Below are 14,786 nucleotides of genomic sequence, written 5' to 3'. Positions count from 1 at the left end.
TACAAACAAAGCATTGACAGACAGCTCCGTTCATGACGTCAGCTAAATCCACCACAGGCATCAGCCTGCGTACAGTAGCTGGTGAGAGAGGGTGCTGTACAGGCTACTTCACAATTATTAGAATATCAAGTCACCTGGCAAGGCAGTGTCTCTGGATACTTAAAGATAATTAGAATCAAACTGTTAAATTAAAAACAAAGAAACAATTATTGATTAAATAGCAGCCAACTCTCAAGGTACACAATCAACAGAAACGTTTATTTTGTAACAGTTAAAGAGCAACAACCAATTCATTTAGGATGAAAACAGATCAAAAGCAAGTTTTCCTAATTTTGTATGGTACCATGTGAGACAATGGTGCAATAAATACTGTCTGAGAAAATTAACTCATTATACAGTACTGCCCTCCTCTGGCAGATTTCATTACACTGTACATACACTGCTGGTCAATATGAGTAGTGCAGAAAGTTGATAAGTGGTTTTCCATTGTGACTTTACAGAAGAAAACGTTCAATATTGCAAGAGTAAGCAAAATGTGTGATTTCAAGTAGCCTGACATACTGTCATTACCCATTTGTACCCGTTTCTTCGGAAACTAATCCGATTACCAGTTTGGTTGATCAAAAACAAAAACAAATGCCCATTTAATAATCCCATGCAGAGCATGCTTTCTGCAAACCAACACCCAACAGGCTTGTTGTCCCTAAACAAAATAATCCAGGAGAAAAAATAAACAGCATTGAACGCCTTATGCTGATGTATGTTTGACTATGGGGGGGGGGGGGCTGTCAGAATATCTCAGACACTCACTGTAGGCTACTCTTGTTGCAATGTCTCAATCTCACAATAATATGGCCGCTACTGTATCAATCACTCCCCATGGTAAGAGCTGACCCCTGCTGCAAACCAGCCACCATTTAATATAAAAGGTGCATGCTGTCTTATTGCGGTTATAAAGCAGTCATTTTACACAGTTGTTACACGGTGCAGTAGTCAGGCTCTGCTTGTCTTGTGCTGTACACCATTTGGAATAGTTGGTGACCTGTTGCCTTCCGCGGCTACCTGTTGCTCTTCTGGGTTTTCAGACAGGTATCTTTTCCTGGCTCCAGAGTATGCAGTGGCGTCCTCCTCGTCTGGCGTCTTGTTGCTCTTCTCCTCCCTCTTCCTCTTGCCCACCAACCCAGAGTACTCTTCACCCGCCCGCCCCTCTGGTAGTCCTAGGACACGTAGACATACTATAGCAGAAGCCTGCTCTGCATATTTCTTTGACTTCTCCCTGCATGGATATAAAAGAGAACGTGTTATTATGTGTGAATACAGTGTAATTTAGCATTTGTATAAGTAAATAACACTGCTTTTAAACATTATTAAGTGTTATAACAGTGTTATCAAGCTTTACATTCCCAGGGTTTAACTTGGTCACAAATATAAATACAACGAATTAAGCCTTTTGTGAACTAACACTCGCACTTGAAAATGCGCATATTGTTTTTATGCGGAATCTTGCATATTCGTATGAGAATCTGTCGCCAATTAGATGGAAACCTAGCTATTAACTGTGATATGTAGTTGTCCCACCTAGCTATCTTAAGGTGAATGCACTAATAACTTAAGGTGAACACTTTCACTAATAACTCACCACAGAGTGGATCTGTACTTTTTCCCTGTCATCGTTACTATGGATTGGAACGCCCGGTCTTGAGAGCGCTGTACCTGAAAACATCATACACAATGCATTTAGTTAGAAATCAATGCACATAGGCACACTACACATAAATGCATTCTGGTTTTGAGAACTTGTATGTTAAAAGACCATTGTTAATCTAAAGTGGTCATTTTACCGTCTCATAACGTGGTTGCTCCAAGTTCTCCTTGCGGCTCCATTCCAGCAGGAACATCTTAGGGCTGAACTCTCCAGGGTACTCCCTCCTGACACACAAATATCACACTCCCATCAATATATGTACAGTCATAATAATATGCGCAATATGTAATATTCACAGTCATAAATTACAGGACCTCCCACTACCTGCCTACACAACTCAACTAGTGACTTACTAGACATAAAACAATGGTCTTAAAAGTGCACTATGCAGAAATCGTTCCACCGTTTCCTGGTTGCTGAAATTCTAATAGTTTTGTGACAAAACAAGTAGTCATCGTGTAGAGAATCATTGTACCATCTAAACCGCTGTGACATACAGTACCAGTCAAGAGTTTAGACACACCTACTCATTCAAGGGTTTTTCTTTATTTTTACTATTTTCTACTTTGTAGAATAGTGAAGACATCAAAACTATGAAATAACACATATGGAATCATGTAGTAACCAAAAAAGTGTTAAACAAATCAAAATATATTTTATATTTGAGATTCTTCAAATAGTCACCCTTTGCCTTGATGACAGCTTTGCATACGCTTGGCATTCTCTCAACCAGCTTCATGAGGTAATCACCTGGAATGCATTTCAATTAACAGGTGTGCCTTGTTAAAAGTTAATTTGTGTACTGTATCTTTTCCATAACCAAAATAATTGTATTTTCTGCTGTTTGAAGCTGGTGTACAAAACTGACAGTAAAAGATGCAAAAACTAAACTTAAGAACGGGAAGCATAAAAATAGTGCACATAGAACAGATCTACTGCTTCTTAGAATTGCTTTCATCAGTCCTATTGCCTCTTCCATCACTCCTATTAGCCAACGTACAATCATTGTAAAACAAAATGGACGACCTACGATCAAGGATATCCTACAAACAGGAAATTTAAAACTGTAATATCTTATGTTTCACCGAGTCGAGGCTAAACAACAACATGGATAACATACAGCTGGCGGGATATATACGCTACATCGGCAGGATAGAACAGCTGACTCCGGTAAGACAAGTGGTGGCGGTTTGTGTATATTTGTAAACAACAGCTGGTGCACGAAATCTAATATTAAGGAAGTCTCAAGGTTTTGCTCACCTGAGGTTGAGTATCTCATGATAAGCTGTAGACCACACTATTTACCAAGAGAGTTTTCATCTATATTTTTGGTAGCTGTCCATTTACCACCACAAACCGATGCTGGCACTAAGACTGCACTCAATGAGCTGTTTAAGGCCATAAGCAAACAGGAAAACGCTCATCCAGAGGCAGCACGCCTAGTGGCCGGGGACTTTAATGCAGGGAAACTTACATCGGTTCTACCTCATTTCTACCAGCATGTTAAATGTGCAACCAGAGGAAAAAAAATTCTAGACCACCTTTACTCCACACACAGAGACGCATACAAAGCTCTCCCTCGCCCTCCATTTGGCAAATCTGACCATAATTCTATCCTCCTGATTCCTGCTTATAAGCACCAGTGACTCGCTTAATAAGGAAGTGGTCAGATGACGCAGATTCTAAGCTACAGGACTGTTTTGCTAGCACAGACTGGAATATGTTCCAGTCACTGACTTCATCAATAAGTGCATCGATGACGTCGTCCCCACTATGACCGTATGTACAGTGGGGAGAACAAGTATTTGATACACTGCCGATTTTGCAGGTTTTCCTATTTACAAAGCATGTAGAGGTCTGTAATTTTTTTTTAATCCAGAAAATCACATTGTATGATTTTTAAGTAATTAATTTGCATTTTATTGCATGACATAAGTATTTGATACATCAGAAAAGCAGAACTTCATATTTGGTACAGAAACCTTTGTTTGCAATTACAGAGATCATACATTTCCTGTAGGTCTTGACCAGGTTTGCACACACTGCAGCAGGGATTTTGGCCCACTCCTCCATACAGACCTTCTCCAGATCCTTCAGGTTTCGGGGCTGTCGCTGGGCAATACGGACTTTCAGCTCCCTCCAAAGATGTTCTATTGGGTTCAGGTCTGGAGACTGGCTAGGCCACTCCAGGACCTTGAGATGCTTCTTACGGAGCCACTCCTTAGTTGCCCTGGCTGTGTGTTTCGGGTCGTTGTCATGCTGGAAGACCAAGCCACGACCCATCTTCAATGCTCTTACTGAGGGAAGGAGGTTGTTGGCCAAGATCTCGCGATACATGGCCCCATCCATCCTCCCCTCAATACGGTGCAGTCGTCCTGTCCCCTTTGCAGAAAAGCATCCCCAAAGAATGATGTTTCCACCTCCATGCTTCACTGTTGGGATGGTGTTCTTGGGGTTGTACTCATCCTTCTTCTTCCTCCAAACATGGCGAGTGGAGTTTAGACCAAAAAGCTCTGTTTTTGTCTTATCAGACCACATGGCCTTCTCCCATTCCTCCTCTGGATCATCCAGATGGTCATTGGCAAACTTCAGACGGGCCTGGACATGCGCTGGCTTGAGCAGGGGGACCTTGCGTGCGCTGCAGGATTTTAATCCATGACGGCGTAGTGTGTTACTAATGGTTTTCTTTGAGACTGTGGTCCCAGCTCTCTTCAGGTCATTGACCAGGTCCTGCCGTGTAGTTCTGGGCTGATCCCTCACCTTCCTCATGATCATTGATGCCCCACGAGGTGAGATCTTGCATGGAGCCCCAGACCGAGGGTGATTGACCGTCATCTTGAACTTCTTCCATTTTCTAATAATTGCGCCAACAGTTGTTGCCTTCTCACCAGCTGCTTGCCTATTGTCCTGTAGCCCATCCCAGCCTTGTGCAGGTCTACAATTTTATCCCTGATGTCCTTACACAGCTCTCTTGTCTTGGCCATTGTGGAGAGGTTGGAGTCTGTTTGATTGAGTGTGTGGACAGGTGTCTTTTATACAGGTAACGAGTTCAAACAGGTGCAGTTAATACAGGTAATGAGTGGAGAACAGGAGGACTTCTTAAAGAAAAACTAACAGGTCTGTGAGAGCCGGAATTCTTACTGGTTGGTAGGTGATCAAATACTTATGTCATGCAATAAAATGCTAATACATTTCTTAAAAATCATACAATGTGATTTTCTGGATTTTTACAGACCTCTACATGCTTTGTAAGTAGGAAAACCTGCAAAATCGGCAGCGTATCAAATACTTGTTCTCCCCACTGTACATACCCCAACCAGAAGCCATGGATTACAGGCAACATCCGCACTGAGCTAAAGGGTAATAATAATAATAATAATAATAATAAGCCATTTAGCAGACGCTTTTATCCAAAGCGATTTACAGTCATGTGTGCATACATTTTTACGTATGGGTGGTCCCGGGGATCGAACCCACTACCCTGGCGTTACAAGCGCCATGCTCTACCAATTGAGCTACAGAGGACCACGAGAGCTGCCACTTTCAAGGAGCGGGACTCTAACCCGGATGCCCTCCGACGAACCATCAAACAGGCAAAGCGTCAATACAGGACTAAGATTGAATCGTACTACACCGGCTCCGATGCTCGTCAGATGTGGAAGGGTTTGCAAACTATTACAGACTATAAAGGGAAGCACAGCCGCGAGCTGCTTAGTGACACGAGACTACCAGATGAGCTAAATCACTTCTATGCTTGCTTCGAGGCAAGCAACACTGAAGCATGCATGAGAGCATCAGCTGTTCCGGATGACTATGTGAGCACGCTCTCTGTAGCCAATGTGAGTAAGACTTTTAAGCAGGTCAACATTCACAAGACCGCAGGGCCAGACGGATGGCCAGGACGCGTACTCCGAGCATGCGCTGACCAACTGGCAAGTGTCTTCACTGACATTTTCAACATGTCCCTGACTGAGTCTGTAATACCAACATGTTTCAAGCAGACCACCATAGTCCCTGTGCCCAAGAACACAAAGATAACCTGCTTAAATGACTACCGACCCGTAGCACTCACGTCTGTAGCCATGAAGTGCTTTGAAAGGCTGGTCATGGCTCACATCAACACCATTATCCCTGAAACCATAGTCCCACTATCCCTGAAACCCTAGACCCACTCCAATTTGCATACCGCCCCAACAGATCCACAGATGATGCAATCTCTATTGCACTCCACACTGCCCTTTCCCACCTGGACAAGAGGAACACCTACGTGAGAATGCTATTCATTGACTACAGCTCAGCGTTCAACACCATAGTGCCCTCAAAGCTCATCACTAAGCTAAGGACTCTGGGACTAAACACCTCCCTCTGCAACTGGATCCTGGACTTCCTGACGGGCCGTCCCCAGGTGGTAAGGGTAGGTAACAACACATCTGCCATGCTGATCCTCAACACGGGGGCCCCTCAGGGGTGTATGCTAAGTCCCCTCCTGTACTCTGCATGGCCAGGCACGACTCCAACACCATCATTATGTTTGCTGATAACACAACAGTGGTAGGCCTGATCACCAACAACGATGAGACAGCCTATAGGGAGGAGGTCAGAGACCTGGCCGTGTGGTGCCAGGATAACAACCTCCCCCTCAACGTGATCAAGACAAAGGAGATGATTGTGGACTACAGGAAAAAAAAGAGGACTGAGCACACCCCCATTCTCATCCACAGGGCTGTAGTGGAACAGGTTGAGAGCTTCAAGTTCCTTGGTATCCACATCACCAACAAACTATCATGGTCCAAACACACCAAGACAGTCGTGAAGAGGGCACGACAAAGCCTATTCCCCCTCAGGAGACTGAGGCATGGGTCCTCAGATCCTCAAAAAGTTCTACAGCTGCACCATCGAGAGCATCCTGACTGGTTGCATCACTGCCTGGTATGGCAACTGCTTGGCCTCCGACCGCAAGGCACTACAGAGGGTAGTACGTACGGCCCAGTATATCACTGGGGCCAAGCTTCCTGCCATCCAGGACCTCTATACCAGGCGGTGTCAGAGGAAGGCCCTAAAAATTGTCAAAGACTCCAGCCACCCTAGACATAGACTGTTCTTTCTGCTACCACACGGCAAGCGATACCAGAGTGCCAAGTCTATGTCCAAAAGGCTTCTTAACAGCTTCTACCCCCAAGCCATATGACTCCTGAACAGCTAATCACAGCTACCCAGATCTTTTACGCTGCTGCTACTCTCTGTTTATTATCGATGCATAGTCACTTTAACTCTACCCACGTGTACATATTACCTCAATTACCTCGACTAACCTGTGCCCCTGCACATTGACTCTGTACCAGTAACCCCTGTATATAGCCTCCCTACTGTTATTTTATTTTACTGCTGCTCTTTAATTATTTTTTACTTAACACTTATTTTTCTTAAACTGCATTGTTGGTTAAGGGCTTGTAAGTAAGCATTTCACTGTATTCGGCGCATGTGGCAAATAAAAATGGATTTGATTCAATGAGAATAACAGATCTATAAATTACATTTCTATGCGAACTTGGTCAGGTCGCCCAAAAAGTTACATATTGTAGCTTTAATATCTATCCTATACAGTGAGGGAAAAAAGTATTTGATCCCCTGCTGATTTTGTACGTTTGCCCACTGACAAAGACATGATCAGTGAGATATTTGAACAGTGAGAGACAGAATAACAACAAAAAAATCCAGAAAAACACATGCAAAAATGTTATAAATTGATTTGCATTTTAATGAGGGAAATAAGTATTTGACCCCTCTGCAAAACATGACTTAGTACTTGGTGGCAAAACCCTTGTTGGCAATCACAGAGGTCAGACGTTTCTTGTAGTTGGCTACTAGGTTTGCACACATCTCAGGAGGGATTTTGTCCCACTCCTCTTTGAAGATCTTCTCCAAGTCATTAAGGTTTCGAGGCTGATGTTTGGCAACTCGAACCTTCAGCTCCTTACACAGATTTTCTATGGGATTAAGGTCTGGAGACTGGCTAGGCCACTCCAGGACCTTAATGTGCTACTTCTTGAGCCACTCCTTTGTTGCCTTGGCCGTGTGTTTTGGGTCATTGTCATGCTGGAATACCCATCCACGACCCATTTTCAACGCCCTGCATGGAGTCTTGCATGGAGCCCCAGGCCGAGAGAGATTGACAGTCGTGTGTTTCTTCCATTTGCGAATAATCACACCAACTGTTGTCACCTTCTCACCAAGCTGCTTGGCGATGGTCTTGTAGCCCATTCCAGCCTTGTGTAGGTCTACAATCTTGTCCCTGACATCCTTGGAGAGCTCTTTGGTCTTGGCCATGGTGGAGAGTTTGGAATCTGATTGCTTCTGTGGACAGGTGTCTTTTATACAGGTAACAAACTGAGATTAGGAGCACTCCCTTTAAGAGTGTGCTCCTAATCTCAACTCGTTATCTGTACAAAAGACACCTGGGAGCCAGAAATCTTTCTGATTGAGAGGGGGTCAAATACTTATTTCCCTCATTAAAATGCAAATCAATTTATAACATTTTTGACATGCGTTGTTCTGGATTTTTTTGTTGTTATTCTGTCTCTCACTGTTCAAATAAACCTACCATTAAAATTATAGACTGATCATTTCTTTGTCAGTGGGCAAACGTACAAAATCAGCAGGGGATCAAATCCTTTTTTCCCTCACTGTATGCCTTAAACATCATCCACCAGACTGAGGGTAGTGCTGCTGTAACCTGATGAGAGATGTGGAAGAGGAGTTCCGAATGGACTTAGAACGAACCGTTCAAATTTGACACGCATTGTGGTGACATCACCATCTAGAACAGGGTGGTCAGGGTGATTGTGGTTGGTTTGGATGGCTTCCCTTCTGGCTTGTAGTTCTGCCTGGGTCTTCTTATAGTATTCCTGCAGCCCATATCCCTCACTGGAAAACACAGGTGTACAGTTAAATACCCAAACATCAAACTTGAGTACCAATACTACAATGTTTGAGTACTTATTACCAAAAAGGTTCACTAAAAGAATAATATATGAAATATAACTACATTTACTAGGAAATTAACTAGAATACTGGAATTCACAGTTCAAGTTCTCTGACATCATGATTCAAAAGACATGTACCAGATCTCTTCGTTGGTTTGGGCAGATTTGAGTTGCTTCCCCAGTGGAGACTCCACCTTATCCCTCAGCATCTGACAGAGGCAGTACTTGGTGTTGAAGGCATGGTTGTCGTAGCGGATGGCCTACAAATACAAAAAGCACCTACATTTCTTAATTGGCTTCTAACATGACACAATTTATCATATGCTTGGTAAAGTTGCCATATAGCAAGTCATCTCTGATTTATGTCCCTGTAGTTTGAGATTGCGTCATTATCAGATCAAAAGACAAGCCTTGGATTACCTAGGTAACTTTCCTATGTCATACCACAATATGTCAATCTACAATATGACAGTGATAGTTGAGTTTGGCGTTTTAACACAGTAGGTCTCCTGCAGAGTGAGGTAAGGTGGACGTAGGGCGGTGGACTCACGTATTTGAGGTACTCCTCCATGACCTCCTCCACAGACAGCAGTCCCTGACTGCGGAACACTGAGGGGTTCCACATAGCTGCCCTGGCAACCATCACCGAGGACGCCCCGGTGGCCTTCCGGAAGTCCTCGATGTCAGCGTGGGCTTTGACCCGGTCCAGAGAACCTCCGCTAAACAAGACACAGTAAGTGGCAAGGACAGTTAGTCACAACCGTAGAGATGAATCATTGATTTATCTCCGTGTTCACAACACGTTTGAGAGAGACAGAGCGACTCACTTAGCAATGACAGGAATGGACACCGCCTCAGCTATAGCCTGGATGAAGTCACAGTGAACAGGGTGTCTTGGTCTTTCATCTTTTAACCTGAGGAAGTAGAGGCAGTCAAAAATTAATTTGGATATGCAAAACCAAAGAAAAGAAAATGAGCCACAGAAAGAGTTGGGTCTCTATAAATCAGTTGATTTACACAAAATCAAGCATCTAAAATCAGATGAATGCAAAATACAATATATATAGAATAGTATGTGGACACCCCATCAAATGAGTGGATTCGGCCATTTCAGCCACATCCGTTGCTGACAGGTGTATCAAATCGAGCACACAGCCATGCAATCGCCATAGACAAACATTGGCAGTAGAATGGCCTTACTGAAGAGCTCAGTGACTTTCAACTTGGCACCGTCATAGGATGCCACCTTTCCAACAAGTCAGTTCGTCAAATTTCTGCCCTGCTAGAGCTGCCCCGGTCACCTATAAGTTCTGTTATTGTGAAGTGAAAACATCTAGAAGCAACAACGGCTCTGCCGCAAAGTGGTAGGTCACACAAGCTCACAGAACGGGACCGCCGCGTGCTGAAGCGCGTAAAAATCGTCTGTCATCGGCTGCAACACTCACTACAGATTTCCAAACAGCTTCTGGAAGCATCAGCACAAGAACTGTTCGTTGGGAGCTTCATGGTCAAGCAGCCGCACACAAGCCTAAGATCACCATGTGCCATGCCAAGCGTCAGCTGGAGTGATGTTAAGCTTGCAGCCATTGGACTCTGGAGCAGTGGAAATGCGTTCTCTGGAGTGATGAATCACACTTCACCATCTGGCAGTCTGACGGACGAATCTGGGTTTGGCGGATGCCAGGAGAACGCTACCTGCCCCAATGCATAGTGCCAACTGTAAAGTTTGGTGGAGGAGGAATAATGGTCTTGAGCTATTTTTCATTGTTCGGACTAGGCCCCTTAGTTCCAGTGAAGGGAAATCTTAACGCTACAGCATACAATGACATTCTAGACAATTCTGTGCTTCCAACTTTGTGGCAACAGTTGGGGGAAGGCCCTTTCCTGTTTCAGCATGACAATGCTCCCGTGCACAAAGCGAGGTCCATACAGAAATGGTTTGACGAGATCAGTATGGAAGAACTTTACTGGCCTGCACAGAGCCCTGACCTCAACCCCATCGAACACCTTTGGGATGAATTGGAACGCCGACTGCGAGCCAGGCCTAATCGCCCAACATCAGTGTCCGATTTCACTAATATTCTTGTGGCTGAATGGAAGCACGTCCCTGCAGCAACGTTCCAACATCTAGTGGAAAGCCTTCCCAGAAGAGTGGAGGCGGTTATAGCAGCAAAGGGGGGACCAACTCCATATTAATGCCCATGATTTTGGAATGAGATGTTCGACAAGCAGGTGTCCACATACTTTTGGTCATGTAGTGTATATATGGATGATAAGAACAGGACTTTACCTGCCATGGACAGCAATAGCTGCCACACCTGTGTTCTCAATTCTCTTAACCAGACTAAGAGTATCTTCCACCTGAACACACACATAAACACAGGGGTCAGTCAGTCTGCCTCACAAGTACAATTTTAATGGCGGATGTAATCTTTAACAAGTGAGGTCAAAAGACTAATGAATTTGGCTCAAAACACATAACACCTATCTAATTGCTGTAGAAAAGGCATTGTCCTTTTAAAACTTACTGTGGCCAATATTCTGATTTTACACGTCACTGGTTTGGACACTCCTTTCACAAGTGTTCTAAGAATCTAGAAAAAGAGAGATGAATGAAATTTTGTTTTTTTATTTGTCTACAGTGCTCTATTCAATTATTCAATTAGATTGAGCTTACTGATCATTTGTGGGGGGGGCGAAGATTGACTACTCACCGCTTCGATTTTGTCGGGGTCTGAGAGCAGAGCAGCTCCCATCCCACCCTGCAGGAGATACAGAGAAGCGAGGGGTCAGCAGACAGTCACCTCAGTGTGAACATTATATTAGGTCTGAACTGACTGACCATTCATTGACTGTTTGTTGGTTGCTGACTGTGTCACTCATAGCCCACCTTAGTAGAGTATTCCTTAGGACAGCCCATGTTCACATCGATGGCAGCCACATCATTCTCCCTACACATTACAAAGAGGAATATATTTTAAAAAAGCAGGTGCCAAGTGGCAATAAGGCTTTCCTTTTTACTTGTGAGGTAGAACTAGGGTTGCAAAATTCCAGGAACTTTCAATAAATTCCCTGGTTTTCCCGAAATCCCGGTTGGAGGCCTCAGGATCTCCTGCTTATTCCCTCCTGAATCCGGGAATCTCCAACCGGGATTTCGGGAAAACCAGGGAATTTATTGAAAGTTCCTGAAATTTTGCAAACCTAGGTAGAACAGATTGTAGTGCCTCTCAACCTACACCTCAGTTGCTGACAAAATATGCTTACATGTTCTTCCTATATACCAGTGGAAATGAAACAGAAAGAATAGATGGACAACAGAAAGACAGTGTTCAAGACTCACACTAGTCGCGCCACAATTAGTGCTCTGTCTGGGTCTGCAGTTCCCTGTAGATACAGTAAGAGGCACAGTCGTGTTGGTCCCATCATTGACATGTTTAATAAATAAGGACATGAGTCCTGTCTATGTAAAATATTGACTTCAATAGCACCCCCTCCCAATTACTCTAATGAAACATTGCAGACAGTGAAGGCTCTCGTGTGTAGCCTACCATCTGGAAGACAACATGGTCTTTCTCCTTTTCGCAGGTCCTGAACATCACTCTCTCATCAGGAGCCACGAAATCCACAGTCTCCAAGACCTCTGCAAATCACACACGACACACACACACACTAGCATCTCACAGTGACAGTTATTGCAACAACGGTAATCAAAGGACTGTAGTAGGGTAGGTGAGACAAACCTACCATTGACAACTCTCTGACACTGTGCCATTTTGATGTCAATCAGCTCCTACAAAACATTTTTTTTTAAATGGATTGAACACAGTAATCAAAGACAACAGTTTCACCAGATAGGTTGACAGTCAATTGCCCCAAAGCCATAAAATGCATATAATGAAGCACACCTCCTCCATTGACAGATTTACCTCAGAGTACACAATATCAGCACCATAATCCAGGGACAGTAGTCTCATTGGTAAGGTGCCAACGCGCACCATAGGAGCCAGTGCATTTACATTGCGGAAACACAGTCTATTGGCCGTCATATTTTCTTTATTCGCCTGGTTCAAATGGAAACAGAAAACAGGCAACGCTATGAGAACAAGCTGTCCATGTCCTTAGTCTCTTCTTGGTGAAGAGGTTAGGTTATATGAAGGAATCAACAACGAATGGTGGGTGTAATGCTATACGAATCTGTGTTAATAACAGCATTGCTTTAGCCAAAGACAATTTTAGCTGCGTTGACAAACATGTTTGGTGTCGCTGTTCGCTTGTGTGCAACCAGAGAAACGTGTAGCTAAGTGGCAGATATAACGTAATGCTGGTCATATAATTGGAGGACACACATAATCAAAATAACTCACCGTCATTTACAGAAAGTACATTAAAGTGGTCTTCATGTAATGCTCTGAAACGCGTTGACTCTACTTCCTGTTTGAAACCTTGCATCATCAAACCTCGCCGATTTGGTATAGAAATACACTGCATAGAACAGACAAATCCACTAAGAGTAATGCTGTTCAAAACATAGTAGTCACTGGTGTGTTGTGTGCTGCATACCTGACTGTACCAGCTGTGTAAACCAGGTGAACCTAAAACACATTATAAGCTATAATATTTTTCACAACCGGCCGTGATTGGGAGTCCCATAGGGCGGCGCACAATTGGCCCACCGTCGTCCGGGTTTGGCCGGTGTAGGCCGTCATTGTAAATAAGAATTTGTTCTTAACTGACTTGCCTAGTTAAATAAAGGTAAAATAAAAAAATAAAACATTTTTTAAAGCCACATATAAATACTTTTTTTAATCTTTCTCTCTGGCTGGCAGTTACCGGTACATTATTGGCACATTTAAACAGTTGAATACTTTATAGTGTGTGCAACATTATGGTAAATGATGATGGCAATGAAACAAAGCAGACAAAGCATGAAGTCATTCATTTCCAAAAGGTATTTGATTTATTGTGGTATTATTGTTATTTTCTCATTTACAAAAAAGTGCACTAAAATACATTCCAGTTAACATTCCAAGTAGAGAACCCATTGTAAACACCTGATGCTTTACAAATAATTTACAGTGTAAAATCTCTTCATATGCTCTAGAAATCTGAACTAAGATGGATATAAAGTAGTAATAAAACTTGCATAAGCACTGTGTTTTACCTGACTGGCTTAATGATCATGGCAGCTGTTGGAGAGACAACTCAGACTCATGTTGTACTAACAAACTACATATTTATATCCTAATCCTACATCATTATCTGGTTATTGGAATGAAATATGTTCCTTGAGTAATGTGTGGTTTCAAGTACAGTATCCATCTATCTAGTACAATACAGTATATATCTATCAATCTAGGCTACTTAAAATGTATGTTCATTTCAAAAGAAATACAACATATCATGAGTTTCTTTTTACAGTAACAGTCAAGGGCCTGGCCATTTGAAGAACACAATAGCAGTTAAAGAGTTCTGTTTGGGGAAGAGAAATGGAATGGCAGTACAGTGCTCCACTGGAAAAGCAAAGGCCTTTTGTATATTTTGGTCAGGTTACCAGCACAACATTTAGTTTTAAGTGTGGTAGAGAATAAAAAATAAAATAAGTTAACTTGATATTAGAATCTTAGTTTAGAAACAAGCATTAGAAAAGTGCAGCAAGCATTTTGTGAGCAGTGTGAGCAGTTTTACTTCCATATAACGCTGGTGTAAATTGGAGTTTGGGTCATTAAGTCAGCTGTGAACTTTACAGTTGTGTGTATTTATAGTATATGACATATAATCAGTAGTGTAAAAGGTAATGGCAAGAGTTAAACAAACTAAGTACTGTAAAAACGTAGTGACCCTCAACTATCAACTACAACCATCTATCATTCAGCAGTATATAATCAGAACACCTTTGTTGTTGGCTGCTGTTGGCTAAATAGATTAATTTCCAAAGGATTCCAGTCAAAGTCTCTGAGGTCTTTGTTCAGATAGTTCTGAATATGTTCACAAATCTGAGGAAATCATGTCATGTGGCAAATTAACAACTGGCAAGAAGCAGAATATGGAAGACCACAGTGCTTTTCAAATTCTCATAAGGAACACCCAAAGCAAAGCAA

At 42.9% G+C, this 14,786-nt stretch overlaps 1 protein-coding gene across 1 annotated transcript; it reads right to left on the bottom strand.

The window, feature by feature from the left end:
• Positions 1–239: 239 nt before the first annotated feature.
• LOC311134537 (tRNA-dihydrouridine(20) synthase [NAD(P)+]-like) lies at positions 240–13,151 on the bottom strand. The gene is made up of 16 exons (XM_084168237.1): positions 13,053–13,151; positions 12,615–12,749; positions 12,433–12,478; positions 12,237–12,328; positions 12,029–12,072; positions 11,579–11,639; positions 11,403–11,450; positions 11,217–11,282; positions 10,979–11,049; positions 9,516–9,602; positions 9,239–9,407; positions 8,827–8,948; positions 8,486–8,629; positions 1,842–1,929; positions 1,640–1,713; positions 240–1,276 (listed from the first exon to the last, which is right to left on the bottom strand). The coding sequence occupies exons 1-16, from the start codon at positions 13,056–13,058 to the stop codon at positions 994–996; spliced, it is 1,536 nt and encodes a 511-aa protein (XP_084024363.1). The 5' UTR covers positions 13,059–13,151; the 3' UTR covers positions 240–993.
• Positions 13,152–14,786: the final 1,635 nt, after the last annotated feature.

The sequence above is a fragment of the Coregonus lavaretus genome, assembly GCF_964263955.1.
Source record: "Coregonus lavaretus genome assembly, chromosome: 9".
NCBI lineage: Eukaryota > Metazoa > Chordata > Actinopteri > Salmoniformes > Salmonidae > Coregonus > Coregonus lavaretus.
Note: the sequence above shows the minus strand (reverse complement) of the source record. Positions and strands in the feature narration are given on the sequence as shown.

Excerpts from the sequence above, each read along its gene's own strand:
- LOC311134537 (XM_084168237.1), bottom strand. Across the intron at positions 12,479-12,614 it reads CTGATATTGTGTACTCTGAG|GAGCTGATTGACATCAAAAT; the intron begins GTAAATCTGTCA and ends AATGTTTTGTAG. Across the intron at positions 11,451-11,578 it reads CTAAGGAATACTCTACTAAG|GGTGGGATGGGAGCTGCTCT; the intron begins GTGGGCTATGAG and ends TATCTCCTGCAG.